Below are 22,050 nucleotides of genomic sequence, written 5' to 3'. Positions count from 1 at the left end.
TGCTGTAAACAGTTTAATTCTGCTTTAGTGTTCACTTTTGTACATTTTTAATTGCATTGTTCATTTAAATTGTGAGGTGTTTAGAGTCCCAATTTGGGGAGGGAAGTAGGATACAAATAAATATAACAAGAACAACAATAATGGAAGCATTAAAGCTAGACTAATCACAGTCTATACAATATGAATTATCTTCCCAAGCAATGTAGAAATTTATTTAATTGAATTAATTTATTTTGTATCCCATCTTTCTCTGGATCCTAAGCAGCTTACAAACATATAAAAAACTGAAGACAGTAAAACAGTAGAAACTATCTTTCACCTGTCCTCTGTAGTGTCAAGCAGGCATAAAGCACTCTTCATGAAGAGAACTGAGAAAAGGAAACAATGGCCCCATACAGATAGGCCAAAATAAAGCTGCTTAGGGCCACTTTGGAGGTATGCTGTTTAAATGATGCGTGCATCCTAGGAGTCCGGAAGCTGCACCAAAGCTGTGCTCCAGTCCTTAAGACTGGATCATGGCTTTGCCGTGGCTTCCAGACTCTTACGACACATGCATCATTTAAATAGCATACCTCCTCATCCCATTTTGATTTTCCCATTTTCACCCCAGGAAATAAAAGTCCTTGGCAATATATTTTTTCTTCTGAAATTTTCCAGTTTTCCCCCCAAGCCTTCACATCTCTAACCTTGTAACACATTGTTCTGTTCACTGTTCCTATCAGTTAACGCCACCCTCCTCCATGATGCTCTATTTCATCCCTTTTTTAGCATTCTTTTCACTGCATCAGATTGAGCATGCTCACTCAGTCTTCATTCAGCTGTTTGGGGACTGTGCCTTAGGGTTATTTATATTTCTTCAAACTTTGAAGTTAACTCAACATACCAGTTTTTCCTCCTTGTGAATAGATGGAACTGTTTGGGCTTCACCCATGCCCAAACACAGGAAATAGAAGAAATCAAAATATTCAACTCTATGCCATAAAATTTGTACCTGCTGATTTCTAAAAATCAAGCTGCTGTTTAAAACAAAACTGTTATTATTTTTTTAGTGTCAGATTTTTAACACTGGAAAATGCTGGTCAGTGTCATCTAATGCAGCCCTTCACCCAGAGATACAATTTAATTGCTATTGCTAACTATTGGCTTATTTGACATCATCCACAAGAATGGCCATAGTCAACCCCCCGTTTTTAGATCGATACCAGGTTGTGCATCAAGGTGTGGAAATATTTTCAGAATCAATGCTCAGTGCTACTTCATGGCCTTTGGGTGTGGGTTTTATAGACTTTGCAACTGTGTGCTTCCAACCCACTTGAACAATCGCTTGTTTGCCTCCTGTCATGCAGAGTGATGGCTCTGCTTCTGTGCTATATTTAATATCTACCACGGTTATTTATTTTAATTGCTCCCATTTCGGTTCCCATTCCACTAGGCTGACTCCATTTAATTGGCTGCCATTTGTCTCAGCTTCCCATTGTCATGCTCATTTATCTGGCGCCATTAAACCATTGCTATTACCCATTAACCCATTTCTCTTGTCTTGTGCCCTGGCCAGGCCTTCAAGCTCTTCTGCTGGTTAGTGTGTCACCTCATTACATGTAGGTCCGTTTTTGACTTTAGACCATGCATATCCACTTCAACTTCTTTGCCAACTTTTCTGTTCATAAATCTGCACGCATAGATACAAACATATACACTTATAAGGAACTAGCCCTTGGTTCTAGCTACTAAAATGGCATCGCTCTCCTACCAAAAGAGAAAACCTATTTAAAGGAGGATTTCTATTTACTTACTCAGTTATCATGTTATACTTCATTCCAGTAGTTCAGAACACACAGGGAACCATATATTAATGATTTTATTCTGCCCCTCACCACCAAAAGGCTGTTCTACTTCTATTGCTACCCACACCGATGACTCATTAGTTAGCAGTACTGACCTCACACCTTCAGAGCTGAACCAAGAAGTTAGGAAACCAAAGGTTTTGGGGTTTGACAAAGGACTCATATCAGCAAGATATCCAAGTAAATAATGCTTAGGATCTGAGGGACACATTAATCAAGTGAAAGAAATTGAGGAGATTCAAGAACATCCAGTTCCTGAGCCTGATTTTTTAAAGTATTTCAGAAAAACTGAAAATAATGAAGAGAACAATTCTGATCATCCATGTTAACCCATTTGAGTTATGTCAGAACACAGTGCAAAATAGAATAATGTAAAAATAATGCTTTCAAGTTGCCTTATGGTCACCCCATGAATTCTGTAACCAAACCTGACCCTGCCTAACTTCCACGATCAAACAGGTCCTGGTACCTTCAGGATATTTAGAGCAGATTTTAAACACTTTCTACACATTAGTATGCTTAGTAGGATTTGCAAGATTCTGGTACAGCCTGTTTCATGAAAAGCACTATTTCAGACTCCTACAGAAAATAATTCTAACAAAAACAAAACAAAACACTACAGCACCAGGCATAACAAACAACATTCATCTCAAAGACCTTAAATTAGAAGAGGCATAAAACTGACTTTACCAAATACAACAAGACTGTAATAATACTAAAAAAGAAGAAGAAAAAATCCAGTATTATGTAAAATTGCTCCCTCCAAAGCAACAGCGCCAATTTCACTCTTGGAGACATTTTTTCTAAAATTTTTGAAAGTTGATATTCAAATTGCTTTGTATTTATAAAGTTTTATCTATTTTAATATAATGTCTCTTAACAAATGTAGTTTATATAGCATTTGATACAAAGCATACCCATATATTATTCTGTAATTCTTTGGTCTGTGCCTGGCATATAATTATTATCACATATATACTGCCCACCCCTTCACACTTGAGCCTGCCTGACTTCAGAGATCAAACAGAACCCAGTGGCTGTATTGTACTGTTCAGGCCAAAACACCTTGGGTTTATGTTAGAAATATATACATATATTTACACACCCTGACACTTTGGAGAGTATCACATGGGCAAAAGTTACAGAAAAGTGACATGAGAGAAGCAGGATGCAATAAAGGCATTAAGAGGCAATAAACAGCAACAAATCATTTTCAGAATTTCCCCGCGAATGATTTGTTGCTGCTTATTGCCTCTTTAATAGCAACATCATGTGAAAATCTTAGATGTGATGTCGCATTTTGCACGGGATAATTGGCTGTTTAAACCTCGAATTAGCCCTATTTCCCCCATGTGATAAAGTCCTAAGAGATGACTTTGGTCCCATTGGAATTTCCTGATGATGCCAAACTCTAATGCCAGTCTTGTAACTGCTTATATTTCTGAAAGGTATGAGATGTCTCAGGCAAGACAAGATCCTCATTATGTCCTTTTCAGCTCCAGGCAATGATGATGATGATGATGATGATGATGATGATGATGATGATGATGATGATGGCTGAGAACCTATATGTTCAAGTGCAGGGTAAGAATTTCACATGTGAAACTCTGCTATAGCTCCCCTGTCTCCCTGCACCCCATCTCACCCTAGCACTGTGATAGTGTTCCTGAATGGCCATCCTGTTACTGGCTATGTCTCCATAGCCAGAAGCAAGCCAAGGATATCTTCAGTCTGTCTCTGGTAATGGGACAGAGCCAGATGCTTCTTCAATCCCCTCTGCTCTTCACTACCACACAGCTTTTAATGCTCAAACCAAATTATCACAAATGAGACTTTTCACAACCCAAAAATCCTAATCAATGTGGATCGTTCTGGCTGCAGAGACTGGGATGATGGTATAAACAGGATTAACTGGAGGGAATAAAAAAGACATTTCAGCTTCATCAACAGACAGTTGAGAAACCTATGTCTCCAACTAGAATTCCTATAATACTTTTTTACAATTTTCTATTCATTCTACTTCAATGTGTGGCCTCTCTTAGGAAACAAGAATAAATTAGAACTTCATTGCTAGTAATACATTGCTTGAATTTTAAATATAGTTCCTGAGAAACCTCATCAACCCTATCCTAGTGCCTCAGTAACAGAAAGAACAATCGCATCAAAATGACAGGCAGACATATTTCATACTCTACCAAGCAGAAATTCTAAGAGGACCTATGATAATATGGATTTAGGTCTACTGGGCCCAGTTATAGCAGATTGTCAGATAATGAAAAAGAAATAAGGACATTTGTGTAAAAGAAGCTGTTGTTATATGTACTGTCAAGCAGACACAAGACCTATGGTGGCTTATGGCAATCCTGACAGTCAGTGTGGTATAGTGGTTTGAGTGATGGATTAGGACACTGGAAGTCCAGGTTTCAATTCGCTGCTCAATCATGGAAACCCACTGGGGTTTCCCAGTCTCAGAGGAAGGCAGAGGCAACTCCCCACTGAAGAAATTCTGCCAAGAAGACTCCATGATAGTTTCTTCTTAGGGTTGCCATAAGTCAGAAGTGACTTGAAGGCATGCAACAACAAATGGCAACCCTACCATAAGGTTCTCTTGGCAAGATTTATTCAGAGAAGGTTTGCCATTGCCCTCCTCTGAGGCTGAGAGAGTGTGACTTGCCCATTGTCACCCAATGGGTTTCCATGGCTGAATGGGAACTGGAACCCTGGTCACCTAGAGTCTTAGTCCAACACTCAAACCATACACTGTGCTGAATCATAAAAGAATTATAGCATTTTACTCATTACAGCGATGGGAAATGGAGGCAGGTTATAAACAATAAGAGCCTAGGAAAGCTTACATGAATACCTCAGTGCCTGTTCCACTGACTTCCATGCTACAACAAGAAATTGCTGCATCAGTTGTTTCTGGGCAGGCAGCATCCATTCTTCCACTAAGAGAAAACAAAAAACAAGCTAGCCTGCCATGAATTTCATGCACTTCCTCTCCCAAGTTCTCAAAAAAGTAAAAAATTGCCAGCATAGAAAACACAGGCCAAACAAGATAAACCCCTTCAGCAGAAGCAGTGAAGAAAAGTCCATCTCTCAGAACAAAATATAAATATTCTTTTCTAGGTAAGCCAGTGTGGTGTAGTGGATTGTGTGTTGGAGACCATGGTTCGATTCCCAGCTCAGCCATGAAAAAGCACTGGACAAGTCACATGCTCTCAGCCTCAGGAGAAGGCAATGGCAAACCTCCTCAACAAATCTTGCCAAGAAAACCTCACAATAGGTTCACCGTAAGTCGGAAATGACTTGAAGCACACAACAATTCTTTTCTAGAATGAGGCAATGGGGTGAGATGTTCACAGCAGCCAATACCTGTTTATACGTTATACAAAGTAGGCCAGTCTCCATCTAAATTAAATGTAGAAAGGAAATTCTTTCATAGTTGCAGCCAGTCTAAGATCATGTGAACCATTCGATTTAGCCGCTCACCAGTCTTCTGATACTGAACTCTAATACAGAGCCAAACTTTTATTCTCTGTTGCTCTCCTTGGGGGGAATTTTTCTCCTCCTCCTATACATTGTCAAACGGGGCAACATAATTATCCAACCTTATGAAACTTTCTGTTAACATAAACTTTTTGTTCCGCTTGCTGAAAATAAAACATTCAGGAAGGCACAATAATTCTGTCACCATAATGCCTTAGAAGGGAGGGCAATGTATGCTCTGAACAATTCATTTTCTCCATTCTGAAATTGGGTCTTTATATTGGTCAAGAAAAACTATTATTTTGGTGTGTATGCTCAAAATGTGAAGATTCTGTGTAACTATGAAACTTCAACATTTCACAGATGGAAACTAAAAAAACATGTGGCCAAGTAACACTGGAGTATGGGCAAGATTGACAAAAGCTTTTGGTAAAGAAGAACTAGGAGTTCCTAGGAGTGGTTGCCGCAATCTGCTTTTGCCTGAGCTTACTGGAAAAAGCAAGCATCCTGCTTCTCTTTTCCTCTCCTCCTACTTCCTACTTTTGCATTCTGAACTCAGTTTGCATCAGTGGAGGTAAACTCAGGACTAGTAAGGAAAGTAGAAGAGAAAGAAAGCAGGTGAAAAAATGGGATGATAGGGGATTAATCGGGACTGTTCCTGCCAAATTGAGACAGTTGAAGTGTTTGACAAAGAAATCTTATATTTGAGTTACACTAGTGGAGGAGTAATGAGATTTGCTAAAAGACCCACTAAGCTGATACAATACAAAATATGCTACCATTATGATAGAGGCACCAGTGGATTGTTACAAATATGTTGGCTGAATGCTGTATACTGGGTCTGGGAAACATTTCGGCCCAAATGTTTCAGCCTACCGCTCCCATAAATCCCATTTACCTTGCTTTAAGAGATTGTGGGAGTTTTAATCCCAAATGTCTGACCAAAATTTTCCCACCTCTGCTGTATCCTATTTCCCAGAACATGAATGCACTACTACTGAAAGCACACTTGTACACTGGTCATAGATTTTTGAATTGATGCCCCTACCTCTCCTGGATCAAATGAGTATAGGCTATCCTGGTCATTTTGTTAATGCATTTTATCCTGCCACTACCCACTAGAATATAGGATCAGCCTCCCTGTGTGTTTTATTTTATTGCCTTTGTTAAGTTCTGTATTGTGTCATTCTGACAATGCAGCCTTACTGTGAATTCATTTGCAATAATGAAAGTGAATACAAAGAAAAGGTAATTGGTTATTGATTTATCCTTAGGACTCAGCAGATGGAGCTACAAATATGCAGCCTTAAAAGCTAAAGAATTCATTCCCCTTGGAGTAGAAAATGAGAAGTACCTTTCTCCATCTCCCTGCCTTCCCAAGATATAAGAAAGACAATGAATGGATAATTAGGAATGCATGAGGTACTTTCAGGCACCATACAAACCTAAATCATGTTTGCTAGCATTGGGCATGGCCTATCTATAATACTTACAATGTTCCCTTCACACATAGCTGTCTACTACTTTCTTCCATATTTTTCTTCCCGTGTGCTCAATTACCATCTAGGACATTACTTCAGATCCCCTCATGAAGCTAGAAGGACAACTACCAAGATACAGAGCCTTTTTGGTGGTTGCACTGACGTTGTTTAACACTCATCCAAAACTTATGAGTATGTAGAAACAAATAAAGCAGAGGAGCAAATCCTTTCCCAGCCTATATGCCCTACATCAAGGTGTACTAGGGTTTCCAGGTGTCCCATTTTATATGGGATATCCTATAATTTTATATGGGATATCATAGGGGGAGAGAGGCCTGGCCTGAAGACAAAGAGCCCTCCTTCTGACCACCATCTTGTGGGGGAGAGAGGCCTGGCCTGAAGACTAAGAGTCCTCCTTCTGACCACTATCTCGAGGGGGAGAGAGGCCTGGCCTGAAGACTAAGAGCCCTCCTTCTGACCACCATCTTGAGGGGGAGAGAGGCCTGCCCTGAAGACTAAGAGCCCTCCTTCTGACCACCATCTTGAGGGGGAGAGCGGCCTGTTATGTTTTATTTTGACTTTGGATATTGTATTGTACTTCCTGTTGTACACCGCTTTGATCTAATTTGGAAAAGCGGTATATAAATAAACATTATTATTATTATTATTATTATTAGAGATTTAAAATCTTTTCAGGGTGATGAGGGATGTCCCATGTCCCATATCCCATGTTCAAGAGCAGGATCAGCCACACTGCCACCAGACTGTATTTGAACATTTACTATGTATGTAGCAATCAGACCTTACATAGCAAGTGCTGGGATCCATTTGCTGGGGTCACATCTGGCATTGCACCTCTCCAACCAGCTGGGCGGACATGAGCAGCCAGCAAGCCTGCCATTGTGAGATTTGTTCAGGTTTTTGGGTTCCCATGAATTCTCATGGAACCCAAGAGGCTCTCCGCTCACAAGATCTGAGGTGCCCTTAAATGGGCCTGTATTGATTTCTAGAAAACCTAGCAACTGTAGGGTACAATGTGTGTAAAGCCTTGTTATTTTTGCAAATGAAGCAGCAAATCCTGAAAGCACCTCTCTACATACGTGGCAGTGAAAACAGAATAACTAAGGAAATAGCAAATACTTGCTGGTCTTCCATAACAACCAGGCACAACCATTACGTGACCTCACTCTGCTTCATTGTAAAATATCTCTTGGCTGAAGGTCAGGCACTAAACCAGATGGACAAAAAGCAAAGGGCCCAAAAGCAAGTACAAAGTCAGAGGAAAGCAAAAGGCTGAGTTCCAAGGCAAGAAGAAAAGGCTGAATGGGGTGAAACTAGAGGCAAGTCTGGAGAGAGGCAGTGAGAGATCAACATACAAGGCAACAATCGTGAAAAGGAAGGAGAGTTGTTACACTCAAGCCAAGACTGATGAGATGGCCTCACTGCAAGGACTTAGTAGTACTGGGTGCATCACAACCAAATTGAAAAGTCAGCTCACATTAACTGCAGTGCTAGCTCATTTTCATTATATTAAAAAGGCAGTTGAGACAGCACCCTTTTCTATTAGCCTTTTGGAGCCTGCTGGGGATTTGGGGGTCCAAGGGCCACACGTGACTTTTCTCCAAGGGCCACATGTAGTTCATAGACCACATGATTCCCAGCTGTGCCCTTCAACCTAGTTTGCCTGATCGGGCCTTTCTTGGCTCTATCTGGAGATGCTGTGGATTGAACTTGGGACTTTCTTCAATGCAAAGCATGTACTATGCTACTGAGCTACAGACTTTGCTCCTCCATCCCTCATACATTACGCACTGAACATCCACAGGGCTTTTCTTTCATTTGGTTCAGTTATTACAGGATGTGATTTTTATCTAGAGTATTTTGTCATTTCTATGGGTTGTAAAACTGCATTGAAGACTGCAGTGTGACAAGGCAGCAGACCAGCTAAAATGAAATGCAGTATACCTTCTGTACCATGACACCTGAAACCTATTTTTAAAATGTCATTTTTTTTATTTAACTAGTATCTTGGCATCAAACCTGTAAATTATTGTGGGTGATGAGGCAATGTGCCATTTTCCCATATAATTTTGTAATTCAAGAAAGGAAGTGAGTACCATCTAATCTCAACAACATTGTTAAAATAGTATTTATTTGATAAATGTAAGGGAAGGACTAAAAGTCTAGTGCCATCAAAATACCCTTTTCAGAAACACCACTACAAATAAATGTTTGTGTGGAAAATGTTCTCTATTTCATTTCTATGGCAATTAAGGATTTATTCCTTTTCAAGAACTACACACCAGTTTCCTTGGTCATAGTAACTTTCTTGTACCTTTACATAATCCAGCCTTTTGCACAGCAGTTCCAGTTCTCCTTCACAGAAGACATGGTAAAAACGGTGAAAAACAGGACTACATGTCTGAGAATTATCTAAGCTAGACAGAGGCTGATGTAATTTGGTGTGCCCCGTTTTCTTCTTTGTGCCATCTTTCAGATGCCAAGGGACCAATAAGTCTTGGGAGTCAAAAGAAGTTCTGTTGGTATGAACAGGAAGCTGGGCAGGAATGGTTTGACTCACACTGCAGCATTTGTCCTGCAGTGGACTAAGACCTTCATTGTGATGTGCAGAATCTTGGCATTCACTGCCTACCGTCTCCTTCAGAGCATTGCTAATTGTTTCTTCCACCTTACCATTTCCAGCTCTTTTTCCTTTCAGATATTTAGACTTCTGTTTGTTGTATTCCTGCTCCAGAGCCCAGACATACACAAGGGCTCTTCCACCAGGTCTCAAGAGCCGGACTAACTCACTGAGAGTAGCCAGCCTTCTCTCCTAGTTAAAGAGAAAGCAAATCATGTTAGTCTGAAGGCAACAGCAGGCAATGCCAAACTTCCTCTGAGCAAATGTTGCCAAGAAAATCCTATGATAGGGTTGCCTTAGGGTTGCCATAAGTCAGAAACAACTTGAACACAACAACAACAGCAGCAGCAGCAACAACAAGTGAAAGCTACACCTAGGAATGTTTTTTTTTAAATCCCAAAAAACAGATGTGCCCTGGTGATTCATATAATCAGAAGCAGCAGTATTGCTCCTTTACCTATTCATTCATTGATGTATTTATATTCTGCCATTTGACTCCACAATAAAGGCCCCAAGGCATCTAAAAGACTTAATTAAAACAATAAAAAAACCAGCCAGAAATCATAAAAATGGAAAGCATTATAAAAAGAAAAGGGAAAAAAACAATAAGCAGTAATCATAACAATAAACATAAGCATATTAATGAAAAATGTGCTCAAAGAAGAGAAAGAATTAATTGAGAGAGAGAGAGGAGGGCTCTCTGGATTTTCATAAGAAAGCAATCCAGACTCTTGTATTTGAGCAGTCCTTCCTCCTTGTGCTTACAAATGTACATCCACTGGTGACAGGATATGCCGCTAGACCTCTAAGAACAGAAGGCTAGGATGGCTTCCTCCTTGTTGCATGTTTCTTTTCCAATAGGCTTTTAGGAATCAACTAAAATGGGCTTTTAATGGTGTGCTGTCTTGATGATTTTTACCTTCTAATGAATGTTTCAATGGTCTTAATTGTATAATGGTTTAACTGTACTTTAAAACAACTTTTTAAATAATTATGCTGCTGTGGTGGTGCATCTTCAAGTCATTTCCAATTCTGGGGAACCCTAAGGGTAACCAATCACAAGGCTTTCCTTACATGGTTCGTTTAGAGGAGGTTTTGTCATTGCCTTCATTTGAGGATGAGAGTGTGTGACATGCCCAGGTTCACCCAGCTGGTTTCCACAGCCAAATGGGGATTTGAGACCTTGTCTCTTAGTGTCCTAGTCTACTAGTCAAACCACTACTCCATGCTGGTTGAGTATATTTTTACTGATGTTTTAACATGTATTTTAGTATTTGTAAGCTATCTTTAGTCCCAATATTGAGGAAAAGGCAGGAAATAAATGAATAAAATAAATTAAGAACAACAACTGGAGTGTACAGGCAGGTCTTTAATGGCAGAAGTGACCCTCAGGGTATGCAATTCCACACATTTGGCATCTTGTCTATACACTGAGATAGGCGCGTTACAGACCGCCCCAAATGGGAGGTCTGCTGCCGCCGCCATTTGCAGTGCGGAGGAGCCCCAGCGTACAAATTGCACGGCTCCTCCGCACTGCAAAAAGAAGCCCCAAAATGGCACTTCTCTTTGCGGTGCGGTTATGATGACACAAGGCACCAATGGCGCACTTGCGGCATCATTTGTGCTGCATGACGTGCAGATGCAATGCGTCCGCTACATCAAGATGGCGACCCCCGTGTGGATGGGTGCTGCCATTTTGTATGGACTCGGTCCGTACTAGGGTTGAGGGGCGTCTCAACCCTAATGCGCCCCTTCCTAACCCTAATACGCCCCTTCGGCACATCTGTAATGCACCATAGTTGCCTTGGCCAACTAATGTCTGAGCAATAAAGAATGGGAGTTCTATGTTCTAAACCCATCCAGCATAAGGAAACTGAATTCATCTGCAAGTATTATTAGAGTAAAATCCTGGCCATTAAAAGCCAGATTAGAGAGATAGGTCTGTGTTACCAAATTTTCAAAAGATACCCATTGTACAATAAGCCAGTTCATTTCTAATGTGCCACAATGTTATCTTCTTGATGTATTTTTTTCATTGTGTTTTAATGATGTGGGGAATGAAAGGTATCTCAGTGATAAAGACCATGCTTTATTGGTGAATGTTCTAAAGGTCAGTCACAGCATCTGCCAAGAAAAGGATCAGGGAACAAGTAATGGGAAAGACTTATGCTTCAGACTGCTACAAGTCAGAGTAGTCATTATTGGCATAGATTGACCAAGGGTCTGGCATTTTCCTATTTAAAAATAAGAGCCTGGAAAAATAATTTTGGACCACAACTCCCAGAATCCCCCAGCCTTCCTACAATAAATTGCAGGCAAGAGTCAGCTTACCACTGTTGAAAAATGATGGATGACCGCAATGGAGATACAGGCATCACATGAGTTACTTCGTATTGGGACAGAGAGTGCATCACACATAAAAGCCTGAAATCCTTTCTCCCCACAGATGTCCAGAAGAGTCTTGCTACGATCACAGCCAAACTGCAAGAGAAGACACTGGTGACCATTCGTGAAAAAGGTACAAGCACAATATCACTGTGGATTTTGCAGTAGTAACCTGCAGGCAGGTACTAATTTTCTTGCTAATACATTGTTCAAGTTTTTGAATTTCAATGTATTTCCTGTGTGTGTGTGTGTGTGTGTGTGTGTGTGTGTGAGAGAGAGAGAGAGAGAGAGAGAGAGAGAGAGAGAGAGAGAGAGAGAGAGAGAGTTGCTCCAGTCAGCCAGGACTAGGTTGGCGAGTGTCAGCCAGAGGACTTATTCTTCAGCTGCCCCTACACTGTGGAATAACCTGTCAAAAGAGACTCAACAGCTGGATACACTGTCTGAATTTTAAAAAAGCATTAAAGACTAGTCTCTTCTGGCAAGCTTATCCAGATAATTTTTAAATTGTGAATTTTAAATGACAAATGTTAGATGTGGATTATTTTAATATGAGCACAACTTATTTGTCCTATTAAACTGATGTGCGTTCTAACCAGTGTGTTTTAATTGATGTTGTTGTCTGTTAATTGTTGTTGTCCCAACCTCAATCTATGGGGAGAAGCGGGTAAGAAATAAATATATTATTGTTAAATATATACTCAATGCCTGTAAGTAGTAATCCCTTGGGATTTCTCTAATTTGCATGGTAGCAATTCAGCCTCTTTGACAGTTGCCTTGTCCTCTAAACCACAATGATTCAGTCCTGTGCTTTCTTATTATTTGCATTTTACTGAAGATGAACCAAAGTCAAGAACCTGTAAGAAATGAGTCCCTGCTCCCACACTATCTCTCTCTCTTTTGAGAGAAAGAGGACCAATGGCATATATGCATGTAGGTATAATTAGATATATAATAAAAGCCATTGGTCCTCTTCCTCCCAAAATGTAAAAGTAAAAGCTGGAAGGGAGATATCGGGCCTGTTTGCACATGATAAACCATAATTGCTGCAAAGTCATCCTTATTGTTTACCAACAGCGTGCTGGTAAGAACCCCTTCCTAGGGGACTTCTAGTGCAATACTACTCAGGCTATCTGATGTGGAGGGACCAGCAGTCCCTCCCCATGTTAGTGTGAAAAGGACCTGCACCATATTTGTGACCACAGTTTGTTTCTTTCCTGGAAACCCACCAAGGGCTAGCAGCCAATGGCTCAAGCACTGACACTGACGCAGGGATGGCCACTTTCTAGCATGTACTCCCCTGAACAACGACACTAGAACTCTGTAGCAGAAAGAATTCTAGGCCCTTCCTCAAACAACAAATCCCAGGATTCTGAATAATGGAGCCATGGCTGTTAAGATCATCTCAAACTGTTATAACTGTATAATGTTGATACACCTCTGCTTGTCATTAGTGAACAAAACAGGCTGCAATGAATTTAGGGTTGCCCTGTTCCCCATCATCAGCTTCTGCTGCCATTGAGAGTGTCAAAGCATCATCAACAAATAAAAACCTAGCACAGTATAAAAGCCAAGATAGCTGACTCTCCTAAGAAGCCAAAATCTGAAGCCAGGTTTTGCTGTTAGCTTACGATTCCTGATTTGTTTGGAAGCGGGAAGCCAAGAAGCCTGGTTTGGATATAATGCTAAACTTTTGTTTGCTGATGTCTTCTCACTGGCTCCCATTCCACTGGTAGAGGAAATATTGGCAGGAGAAGCCATGAACATGCTGCACCTGCTGTTGTTGGGTAAACCAGAATTAATAGCAATTCTGACTTATGGTTACTGTATATGTAAACTGGGCTACTGGAAGTTTCAGGCCATGGCAATCTTCCTAAAGCTCACACATTGCTGACTACATATACAATGGATACACACTACATTTTAGGTAATGAGAGACCAATCTCCCAGAGACCTAGAGATACCTCCTTACTCATTCCACCTTGTGGCCTCATGCCATGTCTGCTCTAACCTGCCAAGGAAAGGGGCAGGGAGAAGAAAGGGGAAAGAACACATTTTGGTATGCAAGCTACTCTATTTTGTTCCCTTCTGACCACCAGGAGCATATCCACATTTATACAGTTATAGCAGTTTGACAACACTTTAACTATCATGGCTCCATTCTATGGAATCCTGGGCTTTGTAGCTTGATAAAGGATCTACAATTCTTTCTAAGAGAAAGTTCAGGGTAGTATATTCTCTAGAGCTTCCTACGAGAGAGTCCTTATCTACCCCTCATTGCACTACAAACCCCAAGATTGCACAGGATGGAATCATAATAGTTATAATTGTGCACTGTCTATACCCCATAATTTAAACTCAACCAGAGTGCTGGTAGCAGTCATAGATACCATTCACCTTATTTATTTAAAACACACACACACACACACACACACACACACACTAATGTCTTGAAAGATACCCCAAATGACACAATAAAATAAAAATAGTAACAAAGTGCAGGAATGGGCTTCTTGATCAAGTAAAATGAACAGAAATGCTCACACAGAGAAAGACACAGAACTCCTTGTACATATCAGATCTGGGTCTGTACAGATTTGCAGAACAGAGATCAATGTATCAGTCTTCAGGTATACATTTATGAGCTCCTGAAAGTCCCAATCAAAGCGTCAACTGCTTCACTCACTCAATGAACACATAGAAAGATGGTAGCATGTTTGCTTCTTGCAAAACACTGAATAGATGTTTTCTATCATAACTAAAGTTCCAATCATTGTCCAGGTAATAAGTTGTGACTGGATGAGAATCTAGTGAGCAGGCAGGTGTGGACCATGGTAATAAGCCAAGTAAACCAGGTGACTGTATTAACTAATTAGAAAAGTATAATTGCCTTGTGGATCTACTGGGTCTTGGGAGCATTCATTGAATCCTGCTCTCATGGTAATGTATGCATGCTGCTATATCAGGATTTTGTACTGTGCTATTCATATTGTTTTGCCTCAGTTTTTGAGACTTCTGTTAAGTAAAGTTTTGTTAAATTTCCTCAAACCTCTGCTGTTGTTTTTTCTTTAATACTCACACCCCAGCAATCATAATTGAAGCTTTAGAGAAGGATTAGAATTTTTTCTTTTTTTTTCATAAAAGAAAGGAAAACAAAAAGAAAGTTTGCAATCTGGGCCACCCTCTAGTATGAATGGCCACCGGAGGGTATGTCTAAAATGTGGGTAAAATCCAGGCAATATAGAAACACTACACTTACAGTGAAACCTAATAGCTGATGAGTCCTACGTGACCTAAGATCAAATCATACTCTCTTACTCCATTTCTCAGCTTTTTGTAACATCTTTGCCTGAAGGACAGACTTGGAGGTCTTGAAAGTTTACATCGATGTTAACACCTTTTGGGATGGGTTAATAGAAATATTCCAAAAATGTAACTTGTTCAGACTATGAGGACTCAACAGCAGACCACATTGTAAACCTGTCATCCAGAACAGTGGCGTCACAGATTGGTGTCATCCAGTGCGGTAACTCATGGTGTCACACACACACACACACACACACCTGCATTGACCTCCTCCCATTTCACACTTCACAGAATCCTTAGTAATGCTTTTTTGCATTAACGTTACTCATAAATTGTAACTCCCATATGCCACTGAATGTAATGCTAATAGTTGTGACATAAACAACAAGCAAAATTCAAATTATACCTTCAAATTACAATATCATATGCACCTAAATGTATTTACATATATATAATGAAGATTTGGTTAAATTGTGATGTTTTTAGAGAAAATTTAAAAAGAATTTGAAATTTTAAAAAATTGAAATTTGAAATTTTAATTTTAAAAAATTCTGGGGCCTCTCCTTTCTCTCCTCCTGAGCTTCACCCCACTTCCACCATCTCTTAAAGCTTTTTAAAAGGAAGCAGGTGCATGCCATAGCTCGTTTCTGCCAAAAAGTAGGTGTTTGAGGAGCAGTGGTGTCCCACACACACCCTTAGGGTGTCACCTGGTGTGATCTGCACCCCCCCCCCCCCAAGTGACATCACTAATCCAGAAAGACCCTCTTTTCTTTTGCTACATTGGTGTCCTTGCCTTCAGTAAACTGCATGCAGACTGGCCATGCCCATTCTCTGTAAGCCAAAAACTACTGCTGACCACCTCTCTCCCTCCTTCATAAAAAATAAGACACTATCAAGAATCAAGACCCTTCATAATAGGAGTCCCTTAGCTACTTTGTCTTTGTTCCATCAGTATTCTGACTCCACTTTTCCCAAATTCATTATATTTACATTTGATTATAAAATAATCAGCTCACATCTCAAGTTCAGACACCTGGAAATTTATTACTGGCATCTTGTTTGTGTTTACTGGAGACACAAAGAGCATTAAACCATCACAATAAGTGCAGGGAGAATACCAAACAATTTAATCAGCACTAGGAAAAGACAAGACATTGTGACTGAACTGGAAAAGACTGGCTGTCTTTGCATTCTGTACAAATTAATCAGAGTGCCAACCCTCCCAATAGGATAAAAAGGAATAACTGTCCCACTGACTGAGGGTTCCTTCCAGGAAGGAAGACATACAAATGTTATACTGACTTTCCCCAATGAGGTACCCTGTACAGGTGCTGGACTACAACCCCTATTACCCCAGCCAACATGACAGTCAATGGGCCAAGCTGGCTGCACTGATGGCGGTTGTAGTCCAACACTTCTGCAGGGGAGCAGTTTGGGGAAGACTGTATTTGCAAAGTTGGAAACAATCATTTCTTGGGCTGGAACTCACAAAACCCTCCAGCTACACAGTCACTGGCCTTGCTGGCTGCAGAAGTTGGGAAGATGTCACAGTTACCTCTTGTGTGATAAATATTGGTACTTGTGATATTTATGTGTCTAGAAGAAACAAAAGGGGAAGAAACAGCATGCATAATCTACCATTGGCTTCACAGGCTTTGAAAAGAATGAAAATTACTACTGCTAGAATAGCCACTAAGACAAATTGGTTCAAAGAGCTGAACAGTCTTCCCTCCTGCCAAATCTGGTCTTATCTTACCAAGTAGAAGAAATAAGTGTGTGTGTGTGTGTGCGCGCGTGCACACCTTCAGGTCACCTGTTGACTTGTAGCAATCCCATAACTTTCATAGTGTTTTCTTAGGCAAGGAATATTCAAAAGTGGCTTTTCCAGTCCCTTCCTCTGAAACATAGCCTAGAGCACCTGATATTTGTTGATTGTCTCTCATCCAAGTACTAATCAGGGCTGACTCTGTTTAGCTTCCAGGATCAGGCAAGATCTGGTGTCTACTGGAAAGCAATAGCCACAAGACAGAGGCCTGACCTATGAGAAATATTGGTGTCACTGGAAAGAATACAATGAGATGTTTTCCTTTGTGTGAAAACTAGAAGTTTACACAGATATACAAGACACAGTGGCTTGAAAAAGATAAATCCTATTTTTTGTTGTTAGATACATTACAAACAGTTTAGCACAACCTCACTTTCTTTCTTTTTTTAGTGGTGGTTTAGTGGGCGTAGGTAGTTGACCATTCAACTAGGACTCTGGAAATTTAGATTGCCCACTTGGGCATGGAAACCTACTAGGTGACCTTGGGTAACTCGCACCCTCTCAGCGCAAGAAAATCCTGAGAGAGTGTCACCATAGGGTTGAAGACACCAAACAACAACAACAAAGAGGATTTTAGTGGCAGTCTCAATGGGCATCCAATGGTCATGCCGCATGGGTCATTCTGAGCACTGCAGTCCCCCAAAGTAAGTTTCCTCAATTTACTAACAAAGGTGGAGCCCTCATATACATAACTCTTGTTCACCCCCATTGGTCTTAAAAGAGCCTTAATTCTCTCGCCCTGTATTGTGCTGAGGAGAAATTAATAATCAACTTCTCTAAGACCAAGATTCTCATCTTTGCTCAACATCCCAAACTGCGACAATGGAGTATGGAAAGGCAACACATTGAACAGGTCAAGATCTTTAAATACCTGGGTATTGTTTTCCATGCCTCCGGGAGAAAGAACTGCTCATTTAGAGTTTGTCATCTGTAACACTCAAAGAACTGTAACTGCCATCCTTAATTTCTTCTTTGCTAAAGGTGCCCAATTTATTCCGGCTGCAATCAAGCTATTTACTGCCAAAGTTCGCCCGCAACTCCTATACGGAGCTCAATTAGGGCCATATAGCAATATAAATGCAATTGAACGTGTACAAACTAAGTTCCTGAGGAAAATATTCCAAGTTGCTCACTGTGCCCCAAATGCTGACCTTAGGAGAGAAGCTGGGATTAATAAAATAGAATCTAGTCTATGGATTACTATATTCAATTACTGGTTGAAATTGCAGAAAACATCTGGAGAATTGACACACCTAATCTTATTAGACTCCTATAAATCTTCTTGGGAAACAGCTATAACTAAGAAACTGAATGAGCTAGGCTTTAACAAAGATGCAATCTTAAAACTCGATGTAGATAAAGCCAAATTTACTATTAAACAAAAAGTCCTAGACATAGAAGGTCAAATGGAAACTGCTTCCTTCCCTAAACATATAGTGGTTAGTGATCAGGTCTTGGTTTCCTCTCCAGCTCCATATTTGTTTCATGTCGCCCTACCTAAGTTCAGAAGGGCTTTAACTCTGGCACGTTTTAATATGTTACCCACAGCCATATTAGAAGGAAGATCCAAGAAAACCCCATACGAGCTCCGACTATACCATTGTGACTTAGGCGCCATTGAAACTATCGAGCATGTTCTTCTTTATTGCCAGTTTTATAGGGATGTCCGTAACCAACTGATCTATCCGATCATAAACAAATTCCCAGGTAATACCGATCTATTTTACTTACGCCTCCTTCTGGACAGTCGTGACCCTAGTATGATCCATAAGGTGGCCAAATTCTGCTACATTGTGTGTAAAGTCCGCCCTCAATTGGTAGATGAAAATTTTACTGCTGCATAGATGATTTGACCCGGCATTATTGTTATTGTAACTGTTATTGCTTAAGTACTATTCTTGCCCAGGTATGTACAATCTATATTTTAAATTATACTGATGCTGTTTTTCTTTTCTTTTTATTTCTTATACTGGTCAAAGACCGAATAAACTATATTACATTATTACATTAACTCTTGTTTGTATTTCTCAGAAGCCTTGTTCTGATAAGCATTGGTACTCACAGCAAAAGATCACATATCAAACTGCCAAACCAGAGAGAAGAAAAAAACGCTTCCAAAAGGCTATCACTTGAGATCATATCATGCACAACCAAATGTGCATCTGCATCTATGTCCACCTCTGTCGTCATGCACAAGGACATCTACATGTGCAGTGGCACTGCATACACAACTCTGTTCTGTAGAGATTCCACATGAGACAAAAATGCCAAACTGCTTCTGTAGAAGAATTTACACATGTGTAGGACACCATCATCATAAGGTGGAGGCGTCTTCCACTAACTGCACCCTTCATTTGCAGCTCCATACAGCATTTCCCAAACCTTTCCCAAATACTCCCACAGCACTTAGAAACAAACCATTGGCAGGGGGAGGAGGTAAAGTCCCATGAAGTTAGGGTCCAAATTACACTGGCCCGTTACAAATGGGCGTAATAGTACGGACTGGGTCCGTACTAGGCTTGACGCCCCTAACCATAGTACGGACTCAGTCCGTACAAAATGGTGGCGCCCGTTCCACACGGGGGCCGCCATTACGTCACCACCATGCTGTCTCCAAACAAGGCGGCGCAGTTGTGACGTCGTCGCACCACGCGAGGGCACCTAGAGCGCCCTTTCCGTGGCATGAGAAGGAGCTCCGAAATGGAGCTCCTTCTGCGGTTTGCGTCGCTGGTGCAGCCTTTAGAAAGCTGCGCCAGAGACGCATGGGAGAAAGGGGCCAAGTTGCCCCTTTCTCCTCCTCCCCACCGCCGTCGGGTGTCCTTGGGGCATGAAGCCCCAAGGACACCCTTTTCCAAGCCATGGGAAAGCGGCCTTTTGTCGCTTCTCCGCAGCCTGGAAAGCGGAGGATCGGGGCCTCAGAGGCTGCCGTTGTGGCAGCTGAGGCCCCGATACAGCGGGGAAAGGGCTGGTTACAGGCCACCCCAAACGGGCAGTCTGTAACCCGCCATAGAATAGTAAATAAAGCTATATCTATTCATAACCATCACAGATTCCAGAAATCTATCCAGTGTCTTACACCCAAAACATTTTGTACAAAATGAGAAAATAAACTTTAAATAAGTAATTTATTCAAGTCTGTGTTTAAAGCATTGAAAGGAATGCAAACTTTTACCAGCAACTGCTAGTGATGAATACAATATTGACAAAAGAAACAAATTAATCCATGGATTAGCATCTGAATGACAATAAAAACATGATGCATAACCTCTAAATAGAGGTTGCTTGATGGAGTCATGTACAGCAAACAGAAAGGATGGAAAGTTGGATCTAGAGATAGGAGGCAAAGAGGCCAATAAATGGCTTTCTTCAGGGTTTTTCCAAAAAACTGTGCTGCCTGAGACAGACTAGATACCCCCACTGAACCCAAATTCCATGTACAGAAGCTGACTGCACTAGACTGATAATCCCTTCCTACTTCAGATGACAAAATGGAACAACATTTCCACCACACCAGAAGACATCGGGCTAGGTTAAGTGTCACAGGATAGACTCTGTAGCACGTGCCTCTGGCCAACCACACTACAATACCACTTCTTAGCTTCTGCAGCCTGACATGGTCACTTCACTCTGCCCAAAGTTAGAGCTGGCCCTGGCTACTTTATACAACAGGTATAATTCACTCAAATTGCATCCACACTGTAGAAATAACCCAGTTTAACAGCACTTTAACTGCTGTGGTTCAATGCTATGGAATCCTTAGAAATGTTGCTCTGTGAGACATTTAGCCTTCTCTGTCAGAGAGCTCTGGTTGCACAACACTTCCCAGAATTCCACAGCATTGAGCCATGGAAGTTAGAGTGGTGTCAAACTGGATTGTTTCTACAATGCAGATGCAGTCTCAATCTTTGTTAACACATGTGGAAAATTTTGATCACGGGTATGCATGTGTAATGTACTGGCAAACTCCACTTCAAAACACAAACTGAGCATGTGCCTAACCAATTAAGCATGGCAAGAACATGTCTGAGCCATGATCCTGACAGCACATATACATGTAAAAAGACATATAAGGAAATCCTGTAGCACCTTTGAGAAAAGGAAATTTCTACCTTCATCAGATTACCTCTGATGAAGTGGACTGTAATCCACAAAATCTTATGCTAGAAATTTCTCTATCTCAACCTCAAAGGTGCTACAAGATTCCCTTATATATTAGTATGCTGAAAGAGACTAATAGTTATATCTTTGAATGCTCTGTGTGCGTGTGTGTGCGCGCGTGTGCATGTGAGAGAGTGAGTGCATGTACATCTACAGCAGATACAGATTTATCAGACAGAATAACCAACAGAACTATTTAAATGTTTTTGCAATACATTTAAACTTTTGCCTTCTTTAACTGCTTGAAATAAAAGTGAGCTCTATCCAAGGCGGCAGGTAAAAAGGTAAAAGATGGTGTGGATTATGCTGTTGTGTATTATTCCCCAAGCAGACTCTATGCGGTCTTAAGATATTCGGTCTGCAAATCAGAAATTTCTCTTTTTCTCCAAAGTGTTTGCAATGAACAGCACTTCACTTCCAAACATCAGCATTGTAGATGGCAAGATAAATGTATGTGAAGAGGGGGAGAAGCGTAAGTAGAAAAATATAAGAAGGTATTTGGAAGCGAAAGGAAAGATGCAAAAGGAAAAATGTGAGGGAAGAAGGAAAGAAAGAACGGAGTTAAGAAGGACATTTAGAAGGCTATGGAGAGAAGCAATATGAATGGGAGAATATGGGTATTGTAGACTGAGAAGGTTGAATGCTAATACCGGTATAAAGAATCACTCTAACTGGACATTCGGATAATTATTACTATATATATATATATACACACACACATAATATGTATATACAACACAGATGTAAAAATACAATGAGAAAACATCAGCTAATTGATTTGGGTAAGCTGGTCAGTTTTATTATTGTATATATTATTTGCTCAACTTCATTAATACTACTATATTTATATATTTTTTCTTTTTTGTCTTGTTGTTTATGTACATTTTTATTATGTATGTTGAATAAAATTCAATTAAAATAAAA

General features: G+C 40.5%; 1 protein-coding gene across 3 annotated transcripts in view; it reads right to left on the bottom strand.

The window, feature by feature from the left end:
• Positions 1-9,011: 9,011 nt before the first annotated feature.
• Positions 9,012-22,050, bottom strand: part of ALKBH8 (alkB homolog 8, tRNA methyltransferase) — a 90,811-nt gene continuing 77,772 nt past the window's right edge. For all 3 annotated transcript variants that reach the window (XM_089508236.1, XM_089508237.1, XM_089508238.1), the window contains 2 exons: positions 11,787-11,936; positions 9,012-9,647 (listed from right to left, as the gene is read on the bottom strand). In XM_089508236.1, coding sequence (XP_089364362.1) covers positions 9,093-9,647; positions 11,787-11,936 — 705 coding nt within the window. In that variant the 3' untranslated portion in view covers positions 9,012-9,092. The remainder of the gene's footprint in view (positions 9,648-11,786; positions 11,937-22,050) is intronic.

This window comes from Sceloporus occidentalis, unplaced genomic scaffold (assembly GCF_023333645.1).
Source record: "Sceloporus occidentalis isolate IW3139 unplaced genomic scaffold, rSceOcc1.0.p SCAF_2, whole genome shotgun sequence".
NCBI lineage: Eukaryota > Metazoa > Chordata > Lepidosauria > Squamata > Phrynosomatidae > Sceloporus > Sceloporus occidentalis.
Note: the sequence above shows the minus strand (reverse complement) of the source record. Positions and strands in the feature narration are given on the sequence as shown.